The 12,177-nt window shown below is 42.0% G+C and overlaps 1 protein-coding gene across 4 annotated transcripts; it reads right to left on the bottom strand.

The window, feature by feature from the left end:
• Positions 1-8: 8 nt before the first annotated feature.
• PARP2 (poly(ADP-ribose) polymerase 2) lies at positions 9-11,633 on the bottom strand. 4 transcript variants are annotated; one of them, XM_059705844.1, is made up of 16 exons: positions 11,488-11,631; positions 9,944-10,084; positions 9,582-9,652; positions 8,779-8,829; positions 6,485-6,581; positions 5,992-6,067; positions 5,250-5,352; positions 3,873-4,035; positions 3,485-3,623; positions 2,225-2,288; positions 2,009-2,143; positions 1,609-1,736; positions 1,361-1,460; positions 712-810; positions 371-495; positions 9-274 (listed from the first exon to the last, which is right to left on the bottom strand). In XM_059705844.1, the coding sequence occupies exons 1-16, from the start codon at positions 11,540-11,542 to the stop codon at positions 115-117; spliced, it is 1,707 nt and encodes a 568-aa protein (XP_059561827.1). In that variant the 5' UTR covers positions 11,543-11,631; the 3' UTR covers positions 9-114. The 4 variants fall into 4 exon arrangements, with proteins under 4 accessions (XP_059561827.1, XP_059561845.1, XP_059561835.1 ...); XM_059705862.1 differs by having other exon boundaries at positions 9,591-9,652; XM_059705852.1 differs by having other exon boundaries at positions 9,944-10,075; positions 11,488-11,629.
• Positions 11,634-12,177: the final 544 nt, after the last annotated feature.

The raw sequence follows: 12,177 nt of genomic DNA, 5'->3' as shown, positions 1-12,177 counted from the left end.
GCCAGTGGTAGATTTGTACTATTTTTATTACATAAAATAAGAAAAAGCTCAAAAGTACAACACTGTTTATTTCCTTGCTTGAAGATATCTTCTCTGGTTTATTTAATATCAATGTTACCACAGCTGCAGGAAATTAAATTGAACCTTTAGAAGGTATCGCATACGGACCTGGTTGGGGTTATAGACAATAAATTCATTGTAGTTGAGGGTATAACCATCTGGATTCAAAATTCCTGTGTCATGTGCTGGTCCTAAGGGCACTGTACTCCCATTCCTGCCAAGTGGAGGAAAGCATGTCAGCACTTGCCTCTGGTTCAGAAGTTGAAACAGAGAAAGTAGAGCCCTATCTAGCCAAGCTCTGAGTACTTACAGAGTGACGGAGCTCGCAGGATTGGGAGCCATCTTGCCCAGTCCTTTGGTGCTGTGTTTGCCCTGAAGTAATCCTTCTGCCTCTGGGTTGGCCTCCAGTAGCTCATTACACTGACCTAGAGCTACCTGCAAAGCAAAGATCTTTGAACGCCCACCCCCTACCAAGAATTGGATGGCTCTGAAGCCAACAGAAAGCCCATCAGTACTTTCTTCCCCTACAGCAGAGGAGTCGAATGCAATGGAAATTGCACTTGGCTCCCCACTCAAGTTCTTTGAGGTCAAACTTTTCTTTGGAAAAATAGGGATAATAAACTAGAGACCATAGATGTGTTCTTGTCCTACCTCTGATAGGAGCAGTAATCCAATATTCTTTAGGCGAGAGGCGAAGCAGTAATTGGCACTCTTGGAAGACATGTCAGCAAAGTAGATTCCTTTTCCAAACTGAAATATATAAATAAACACCAAGGTCAGCAGCTTAACGTATTGTGTTAGAAGGGAGGCTCACATCACTGACCCTGCGTTTCTATAATCTTAAACACAATAGAGACCCCTTCCCATTTCCCCTCACAGTTATGTCCCAGAGAAGCTTAGCATTGGTGAATCTCTGCTTCTAGGGAGAAAGGACAGATATATTTAGGAACTTAAATAAAGAGAGACATAGTAAAAAGTGAGCTGGGCCCTGGCCTGTATGGCTCAGTTGGTTGGAGCATTGTCCCATACACCAAAAGGTGGCGGGTTCAATTCCCAGTCAGGGCACATATCCAGGTTGTGGGTTTAATCCCCAGTTGGGGCATGTGTGGGAGGCAACCGATCAATGTCTCTCTCTCCCTTCCTCTCTCTAAAATTAAAAAAGAAAAAGAAAAAAAAAAGCTGATTCAATGCTTGGAAAGGGCACCACTAATCATAATCTAGGAGAAAAAAGGACGAGGACTGAGAAAATTATTGTATTCTTTTCCCTTGTGCCTCCTTCTAGGGTTCAATTTCTACTCACCATGTAACCTGTGATGGGAGCCTCAGGCGGGGCAATCTGAAGCCCATGGCTCAGGATTCCTACCCAGTTGCTCAGCCTGGAGCCATGCCATAGCAGCATCCTAAGGAGAAGCCACTGTTATTGTTGTCTCTCCTGCAAACAGAGGCTCTAGCATAAAGCCAACAGCTCCCTGTGCCATCCTTCCCTTAGTTCCATAACTGCACTCCAGGCAAGGGAGTGTCTTCCCAAACCCAAGGCTAAACTGAGACCTGTTATGAAGGTCCTCTTCGAAGGCTTCTTTCTCACCCTCCTTCTCTACTTCAAAAACATCCAGCAAGGTCATGGTATAGTCACTGTGTGTGGGAGCATGGGTAGACTGAAGGTACTGGGAGATTATCTGTGAAAAAGAATGAAAGAAACGGCCCATGTGGACTCTCTAATAGACCAGACTGAGTTGAGAACTTCAGGGCCTCTGGTATAAACTGAGACCTTTCTGCTCCCAAATGGTCTCACGAGGCAGTCAGAAAGAGCTCCCTACCTTCCCAAATTTCTAGTAAATAGAAATTCTGCCCTATACAAAAGTTTGCTCTTAACCAGATGTAGCCAGAAAACAGTGGGGTGGGGAAGGGTAGGTTTTAAAGGTATGAACATAAATGAACATTTTCTTACTTTGAACTCATAACTTTTATGGTCTAAAGGGTGCAAGGCACAATGTAGTTTTTTATAGTGTTGGTCCAATGGATGTTCTGGGCTTTGCAGCTCGGTCTTTACCAGCTTAATGGCAATTTCAATGTCTCCCAAAGCCTGACAAGATGAGATATAGAATCAATATAGGAAGAACCTGGGATAAGAGATTTAATACTTCCCAATCCACATATCTCTCACCTCTAGTAGCTGTATTTTGTCTGACAGTTCTTTCTCCGTCCGGATTAATGGAGGAGTACGGAGTCTAAGGATAGAGATATAACCCAAAAGTCTCTGATCTGTGGCACATGACTAAAAATAACAGACTAAAGATAGGTCATTTAGAAAAAAAATATAAGAAACTTGGGTTTTTGGAGAGAGAGAGAGAGAGAGAGAGAGAGAGAGAGAGAGAGAGAGATCCGTAAAGATATTTTAACTTCCAAATATAGAGAGATATGATGTATATACTCTGAGTAGGATAAAACATATAGATTTTGACATTGGAGACAAGTTGAAATTCTTCTTTATGGGATGCTTTTCTAAAAAGAAGATATTAAAAAAAAAAAAGAAAAAGAAAGAAAAAGAAGATATATTGCTATCAATAAGGAATACTTTGGGTATAGCCCTGTCTAGAAGCAGTAGACCACTCAGGGTTATTTCTAGTTCACAGAACTCTATAAAGCATTAGAAGGAATAAAATAAGCACAAGAATATAGAATCAACAAAGATAAAGGAATGTATATACCTAATAAAGGGTGTCCCAAAATTCACGCAAGAAGTAATTTTGATAGAAAACACAGGTTTATAAGTAAACATTGTAAATTTTTTATTGATTCATATATAGGATTATGTACGGAATAGCATATCGGGTAAATGGCCTCCACGGCACAAAAAACTGGATTAACATGTCACTATAGCAAGCACCATTAACTGTTATTGCCTGAGCAGCCGCATTCCGGTCATGGAAAATTTCAACAAAAGAGTGCCTATGTGCCAGCAAAGCTGTGGAGGCCATTTACCCGATATGCTATTCCATACATAACCCTATACTGCATACTTTATGAATCAATAAAAAATTTACAATGTTTAATTATAAACCTGTGTTTTCTATCAAAATTACTTCTTGCGTGAATTTTGGGACACCCTTTATTTAAGTTCACAGAAATGGTGTGTGGTTATAGTCGCCTTAAAGAACAGGAAATAGGGGGTGATATGCCTGAAGGTGGTTGGATAGTTACTTGTTGGTTGGATAGTTAAACTCATTCTCACTTGAGTTGGTAACTTCTACTTGGTCAGAGAATATGGTTGTAATCGGGCCAGAAGACTGAATTCCATACTTGTAAGCTGATTAGTTAGACTATCTATAAATCATTTTGGCTCTGTATCTATTCCAGATGATCATTTCCTTAGAAATGAAAGACTGAGTAGAAGACCAGAGTGAAATAACAGCACAGGCCTTACCCAAAGTCATGTGGGATCCTGGTGTAGAATTCATTGCATGCTTCCACGAGAGCTCGTCCTTGTTGGCCAGCCCGAATACAGTCCTCAATCTTCTTAAGAGACTGGTAACCTGCCTTGATTTGTGCCACTGTCAGCTTCCCTGCAGACCCAGCAAGAGATGAGACTCCACAACTAAAGTCCTATCCTGTAAACTACATTTATGCCCTGTCCAACAGACTCGCACCTTTCAATTTTCAAAATAGACCCTCCTCCCTCCACACAGCCCCTCACCCCAAATCTCTTTTTCTTCATTCATATCAGCAAGCTTTCAATCTTGATAGTGATGAAAGAACTCATTAAAGGAACTAGGAAATATGGAGAGAATATAGGATAGAACCTGAAGTCCTACCAAGTGGGGCTTTCTTGGTGTCATATTTCATTTCTATCATCATCTCTTCCATGGCCTGGACATTACAGATCAACTTTATCAGCTCTTGTACACGAAGATCTAGCTGTGATTCCGGTTTCAAGGGGGATTTAAGAGATTCCTCTTTTTTTGTTTCCTCTTCATTCTATAGCCAAAATAGAAATAATAAAATCTAAAAGGATCTATTTTAAGCTCTCTGCAAGCACTGGCTGTACAATATTCCTGGCAGGTGACCATCTGCCTCTGTTTTTAACACAGGCCCAGGCCCATGCCATTATTACCTAGGTAGAGTACTCAATATGACTTCCACATTCTAGTCCTACTCTGCCTCCCATAGGTAAACACTCAGAAGAAGCCTCAAATACAATATAATATCATTCAGTATGTAGAGACAGCTATTTTGTCTTAAATCTTCTCATCTTAAGACTAAGATTTTTCCAGGACAGCTTTCAACATCTTCGTTGCACTCCAGTTTCTCTGAATTGTTAGTACTATGGTATAGGGGGGGGGGGGGGGGGGGGAGAGAGACAAAAGTAGGTTTACAGTTGTGAATATGTGAAAGTTTAAAGTTTATTCTTGTATTATTGTTTATTAATTATTGTACAGTAGGCCCTCGGGTTACTTCGGAGATCCGTTCCTACAGCAAGACGTAACGCAATTTTCGCCATAAATTGGAACCCACCTACTTAAGCACCTACGTCACTCACATGCAGCACATTACACAGCAGTAAAGAAGTGAAACAGTAAAAAAAATTTAAAATTTAAAAGAAAGATAACAATTCCTTGTGGTAAATAATAATTACTTGTGGTAAATAAATAATAAAAAACATAAAGCACATATGTACATATGTCAAAATGACAGAATTTTTAAAAAAATAAATACTGTAAATGGGAGATGGCGATGTAACCACAAAATGATGTACGTCGAGTCCGACAGAACCCAAGGACTGCCTGTATTATTTTCCATGCAAACAACTGTAAACCTACTTTTGCTCCATCCTGTAAAACCAGAAGTAAAGACAACTTTAAATGTAGTTTTTTCCATTTGACTATTAATTACTCCTCTCTTGATTTGTAACATTAAACTTCTGGAAACAGGACCTAAGATTTTATAGGAACCTTAGTCAATAATAGAGGCTAGAAAAAAAGTACATTTATCCTCATTCTACAATCCCTTGAAGATTACAAAGATGAGTGAAGGTAACTCATGAGGGAACTGTAATCTGTTCTCGGGTAGGAAATAGCAAGACTCAGGATACTTTGGCCCATTCTGACCTATGACCTGATCTAAGTCATTCTGTTAGACTTAACCCTGGTTAAGAGGAAACAGTTTCCCCCCTAAACATGCAGTCAGTTTACCTGAGTATTGGTGGTATAGTCCATTTGTACCATATCGTATTTTCCAGGCACCTTCTTAAACTTCTCACGATCCTCCCAATTGTTTTTTGTTTTGTCAAGGAATCTGTAGAGTCCAAGGTGGTGAGAAAAAATCTTACAAATAAGGGTCTATTAGTAGGGATGGGCTTACAATTGTTTCCTTAGAATATCTCCAAACTTTATTTCCCACAACAGAGCTTTCTTACACATCAACTTCCCATAAATCTGGATTCTAAATTAGAGCCCTGAATAAACAGTAAGGTTCTGGGTATAAAGGGAACAGAAAAATGGGGGGAAATGGACCTTTGGGCTTCCCAAAGCCTCCGGAACACCACACAAGCCATTGGAAGTTTAAGACAAAAAGATCCCTATCTAACCCCTTCCTCTGAAGGAAACGTTTCTAGAGATTCCAGAAAAGTTCTTCATCCATCCATAGGAAAAGTATTTTTTTTTAACTCTAGCTATATATTCTCATCCCACTTTCCCCAAATTTCCTAAGTTGTTGATCATGTGCTAAATTGTATTAGATCTTCTATTTTTAGTCAATTTCAAGGTTCCAGGTGATGTAATCACTAACTAACTAAGGATGCAGTTTGGTGTTCTAGTCACAGCATGTTATAGTGGAAAGACATTAACATTTAGGCCAAATCACATTTATAAAATTCTTAAAGAAGATACATTCAAGAAGAAGGGTATATTTTTACACTCATTTCTTAGTACTCACTTCTTCTGAAAGACTTCCTTGGCCTTGTTGAGGTCCCCTGAACAAGCCACCAAGCTGTGCTGCCCCACTTTCCCAACTGCAAAGTAAATGCCATGTATAAGGTCGGAAACCTAACCGAAGAAGAGGTCTCTAATAGTAACAAGCCATTGTCTAAGGTCTGGTTAGCTTCCAACTAATGGACAGGAAAAAGTGAAAGGGCTTAGGGAATATATCCTGTTGCTATTAGTTACCTCCTGCTAACTGCCATAGTTCATGAGCAGCACTAGGTGAGTTCTGTCTCTCAACAGGCTGCTCGTAGTTTTTCCAATGAGAACTTCCTACTGAAAATGCCCGCCACTGCGCAATTACAGAAAGCACAATCCGACTCCTAAGCCCTGCCCCAAGTTACAGAGCCTCCCTTCCACCAATTTAAGCTCAGAGGATCCTTGGCCACTCACTAAATTGCTTCTGGCTTTCTAAATGACAACTCAGAAAATGCATAATAAGTCATTACCTCGGCCCCATCTCATCCAAACACTGAAGTTCCTCTGAGCATCATCTTCTAACAGCTGAATCAGATAGTACTTGTTGTTGTTGAACTGGAGATTGGTCTATGATGAGTGAGACAAATAAAAACAAAATAACAGGCTTGCAAATAGAAGAAGCGTAAACCAGCGACTCTTCCTTGGTCAGAGGTGCCAGTAATTGCCATAAGGAAAAGAACAGCATGGGCAAGGCAATCAGATTCTTGTAAGAGTGAAGATTTAAGGAAGGATTAGGTTCTACATTAAACTTTGAATTTCTAGGAATTAAAAATGGAGCCTGGAAGCTTCCTCAAACTTTCTACCCTGTAGGGCATGGCTACAGGGTTAAGCCTCGGATTGACCTGTTGGCAAAGCCACAAACAAGCCCCAGCTTAGAGGGCACAGTCCTCTTAGCATAATTAGGCTTGACCTTATGAGCTCCCTGTATCTTATCTGGGAAGCTAATGGGCTGAGGGAGAAGTAGCAAGTGCTGCCAAAACAAGTGAAACTCACAAGAACATGTAACTATGGTGAGCACTACCTTGTTTACCTCTGGCTATAAAATAAAGGCTCAGCTTGCCTCTGGATCTCTCTGTGTGGCCTCAGCCAGGCACAGGAAGATCCACCTAGACCCAGCTTATTCTCTTTGTCTGTCATTTCTTCATCCTTCACCACCCTCACTCAGGCTTTCGAACCCTTGGCTGAGCTGGCTCAGCACACTACCCAATCTCAAATGTGTTTTCCAGCTCCCAATCCATTCTCAATGATTATTTTTCAAATGAAGACAATTTTGATGCCTCAAAGATCCATAACTATTATGCTTATTTGTCTAGACAATTTACTGTTTAATAGCTTTAATTAAGGTTTGTTTTGTCAACTACAGCGATTTGACAGTGAGCTGAGAGCAGGACAATGTTAGGAAGGGATAGAGGACAGGCAGAAACCACTGCCACATCAGTCCCCGGCATGACTTGGAGACATTCTGAGAGAATGTGACTAGAATCTTAGAAGAGGTATACGGTAAGTAACTTACTCAGAGTGAAGGGAGGGAGTAGTCCATGATAAGGAATAGTAGCTTGTGTGATAAGGTTGAGTCCTGGTTATCCAGGCACTCTTTTTATTAAGTGTCTGCCCCTTCCTATCTTATACTTATTCACACTGTAAAATCATAGGGTGTTAGAACAAAAAGGAGCTGTAAGATGCTCATATTTCATGTAAAAGAAGTAGTAACAAAGGACTACTAGGTAGCCGTTAAAATTATATGTGATGGGTTTATAAGTTCAAATATGAAGATATATAATTAGGATATATATTTTAACCAGGCAAATGTATTATCTATTCAAAACAACAAAAATAAACAAAGAGGAAAAGGTTAATAAGAAAAAAATTCATAAATTTAACATAAAAATGTAAACTTCAATAAGGGCAAAAAGTATACCAGAAGGAAAATCAAAAGGCAAATGACAAATTTGAAAAACATACAGGCAATTTATACTACAGACCAGTGATTTTCAAATGGTGTGCCTCAAAAATTTTTAGAGCCTGCAATACTTGACTATGTAGTCAGGGGCACTGCTTTTCCCTTTGATTGCCAAATAAAACAATGACAACAGCCAACACAATAGCTGTCCTATGTGAATGAATCAAATTAATACCTATTTCTTTTGTCAGGTGGACAAAAAATTTATTTTTTGGTGTGCCACTGAATTTTAGTAATTAGTTTATGTGCTAGGAGGTTAAAAGATTGAAAATCGCTGTTATAGATGAAACACTATTCTCATATTATATAAAGTTCCTCGTAGCCAGTAAGAAAAAGACCAACAACCTGTCGGGAATGTGCAAAATGATATGAACAGAGTTCATAGGTTCAATAAAGACAAGAAATCTGCAAAAAACTCTGCTTGTTATCAAGGACTCCGCTATCAGGTAGACTTTACTACAGAGCATGTGTCTAACATAAGGGACTCCAGAATTAATGATCTGGGCATTGGAACACTGTCATCAATAACTGTCAAGAAGAAATTCCGCCGAAACCGGTTTGGCTCAGTGGATAGAGCATCGGCCTGCAGACTGAGGGGTCCCGGGTTCAATTCCGGTCGGGGGCATGTGCCTGGGTTGCAGGCACATCCCCACTGGGGGATGTGCAGGAGGCAGCTGATCGATGTTTCTCTCCCATCGATGTTTCTGACTCTCTATCTCTCTCCCTTCCTCTCTGTAAAAAAATCAATAAAATATATTTAAAAAAAAAAGAAATTCCCATAAATAGAATGGCTTCTCCCCTTACCTGATTTAACATGACATCATACACATCATTCCCTTCACAGTAGATATGGGCCTAGAGAGAAAAGAAAAAACTGACATTTGTATAGTCTTGATGAGATCCTAACTGAGGCCTTATGCCTCAAGGGGTCATTCTCCAGCACTGCCAACATCCATCTTCCAGGGAAAGAAACGCAAAAGTATCTTCTTTCACACATAAGCTGTCATTCCTATAATAAAAACCGGGGCGGCTCAGTGGTTGAGGGTCGACCCATGAACCAAGAGGTCACCTATTCAATTCCCAGTCAGGGCACATGCCCAGGGTGCATGCTCGATCCCCCGCAGATCCCCAGTAGGGGGTATGAAGGAGGTAGTTGATTGATGTTTCTCTCTCTATCCCTCTCCCCTCCTCTCTAAAATCAATAAAAACATATTTTAAAAACAAACGAACAAACATGGTGCCTTTCTATAATTACAGAAATACAATGCAAATGATTCTCAGTTAAAGAAAACCTATTCTCAGTAATTCATGCCATACCAGGGCATAGTTTCTCATTTTCCCCCTTGATAATGATATAATTTTCTAAATGAAACAAGAGAATGATATATGGAAAGCTGATGACCACCCCATAAGTTAACCAGGTTAGAAACACCCTGATTATTAATCTTTAACACCACCACTGCCATCATTTAGCCTTGCAGAAAATGAATCACTAGTAATATTTTGGCAAGGATTCGTGAAATAAATACTAGCAATGTTCCAGTGAGAATCCCAACAACAATACAACACTGCTCTCTGAGAAATGAATGGATTGAGGAGTCTCTCACCTTCCCCACCTTTAGGGTGCACTCTGGGTCCACGGGAGCTTTGCCCTTTAACAGCAAGGTCTTCACAGACTCTGAGGAAAGATAGGCATGTACTATGTCTACTTGTATAGGAATCAAACTGGTTAGAAAGAAACTTGTCATAATTAACTTTGCCCTTCCCAGGCAATCCTGATCTGCTCAAGCCTCAATCTGTTTCAAATCATGAAACTGAAGGTTCCAAGAAAATGGTAAACCCAGAAGACAGAAAGTTACTGCGCCTTGGAGAAGTGAGAGTTGAAAGAACAGAATATCCTCCACGTTTACCCCTCCCAGAGACCTTCTTGCTGGCCCATGTCCTCCCTGGCCTACCACAGGAGGCTGACCTTGCTTGTCTTCTGTTCTGTCCTTATCAGCCTTTCCTCCAGGCACAGGCTCTTTTTTCACCTCCTGCCTCTGGCATCTTCGAGTTTTCTTGGCAGGAGGAGAGTCTTCTGTATTGTCGGTTTCATTTGAGGCTTTAGAAGCTAAGGGCAAGAATGGGCAGACAAAGAAGCAAAACAATGAGTGTACAGTGAATATAATCCTACTTTGAAAAAGCACCGCCTTTTTAAGGAAATGGTTTAGGATGGTTTTGTAAGGTTACAAAGAAACAATAACAACTGTTGATAATAGTCTGAGTAATCGCTTCCGAGATTGCTATTCTGGCCAAATAAAAAAGTAAAATAAAGTAAAAGGCTCCTTGCAGCTGCAGCGGAGCTCCGTCCTGCCCACTCCTCCTCACCACTATTCGCTCTAACCGAGGAACAAGTCAGTCAGGAAACCCCAGCGCAGCCGTGGCTTTTAAAGATTCCAGAAAGACACCCGTGGAACCAGAGGTGGCTGTGATTCACCGAATTAGAATTACTCTCTAGCCCCAAGGTAACGTCTTTGGAGCAGGTGTGTGCTGACTTGATCAGAAGTGCAAAGGAAAAGAATCTCAAAGTGAAAGGACCAGCGGAGATGCCTACCAAAACTCTGAGAATCACAAGAAAAACTCCCTGTGGCAGGGTTCTAAGATTTGGGATGGTTTCAGGTGAGGACCCACAGGGGACTCACAGACTTGCACAGCCCTTCTGAGATTGCTGAGCAGATTACTGCCTTCAGTATTGAAGCAGGAGTCTTTGAGCTGTTGCAGATGCTTAAATCAACCTTTTAAATAATTGACTAGCAGTTGTTTAAAAAAAAAAAAAAAAGTACAAGGGAGCCATGGGACTCTTGTGAGTTCATAGGCTGAGGCATGAGTCTCATAGCTTATCTGTTCTGTTTACTTGTGCCCACCCCCGCTACCTATCACTAAAATACCTGTGGTGGAATGAGATAACGTTTAGTAAAGCGCTTTGGAGTCTGTGTGAGCTTAGAGCCCGGCTCTGACTCTTAGCTGCGGAACCTTGCAGAAGTTATCTCATCAGTTGCCCCAACTGTAAAATCCACAGGATGAGAATAATACCGCATCTGTTGGACGGGACTATGCATTTGATATGTAACACAGAGAATAAAGATCTCATCAATTCTAAGACTTGCACTTTACCAATTCTGCAACCCGGATGCATCTCACCATGGATGACACATGAACCATGAATCATGTTTTAACTGGAAGCGTTTTCCCCTTCTTACTGTTACATAAAATAATGATGCCTCTTACAATTAAATTTGTTTTGATTGGATGACATTAGATGTATATACACTAGAGCTGGCACTGTTAGGTCCACACTTCTATAATTGAAAAGCTCTGAAAACCGAAATCTTGTAAGTTTACTACCAAAACTAGTTTGGCAGCCAAGGGCGGGACAGGGAGCGACGGAAGGGGGAGGGGCTGGAGTAGGAGGCGCCGTTCTGTTCCCGACTTCCCGCCCCCCAGCATTCCGCCCCCCAACAATGATCTCCGAACCTGACGCCCGACTGCGCCGGCCGCTGGTCCCCATCAGCCGCCGCCGCGCCGCCATGGAGCCTGACTGTGGACGTCACCTGCCCTCTCCCAGGATTCGCTCGGCTGGAGTCAAAAGGCGGGAACACGCAGCGCGAGCGCGCGTCCAGGAGAGAAGTTGCCCGCAGGGCAGAGGAGGCACGCCCATCAAATTTGCATGTCGCTATGCGTTGTGGGAAGTCACCCTAACCGATAAAGGATTAGACATAAGGGGGCCTTATATATCCGCCACGTGTGCAGCCGTTCTCCAGGGCGGAGGGAAGCTCATTGGTGGGGCTACGCGCTGAGTGCACCTCGTCACTCTACCCCATGTCCCCTGGGAAGGTCTGAGACTAGGGCCAAGCGCGGCCCTAACAGGGCCCTCCCTGAGCTGCGGGGAGGTGAGTTCCCAGAGAACGGGTCTCCGCGCGAGGGCAGACTGGGCAGGAGATGCCACGGACCCCGCCCTCGGGAGGGGCCTGGCGGATGCCTCCTCAAGCGGAGCTTGGAACAGACTCACGGCCAGCAAAGTGAGTTCAATGGCTGAGGTGAGGCACTCCGCAAGGGGGCCTCATAACCCAATTCAGACTACTCTCCCCCCGTCCTCTTTTCCTGCAGAGGGCTTATATGCTAATCCTGCAGAGGGCTTATATGCTAAGTTAGATTTTAGAATTT

The sequence above is a fragment of the Myotis daubentonii genome, chromosome 1 (assembly GCF_963259705.1).
Source record: "Myotis daubentonii chromosome 1, mMyoDau2.1, whole genome shotgun sequence".
Taxonomy (NCBI): Eukaryota; Metazoa; Chordata; class Mammalia; order Chiroptera; family Vespertilionidae; genus Myotis; species Myotis daubentonii.
This window is presented reverse-complemented; position numbering and strand designations above follow the sequence as displayed.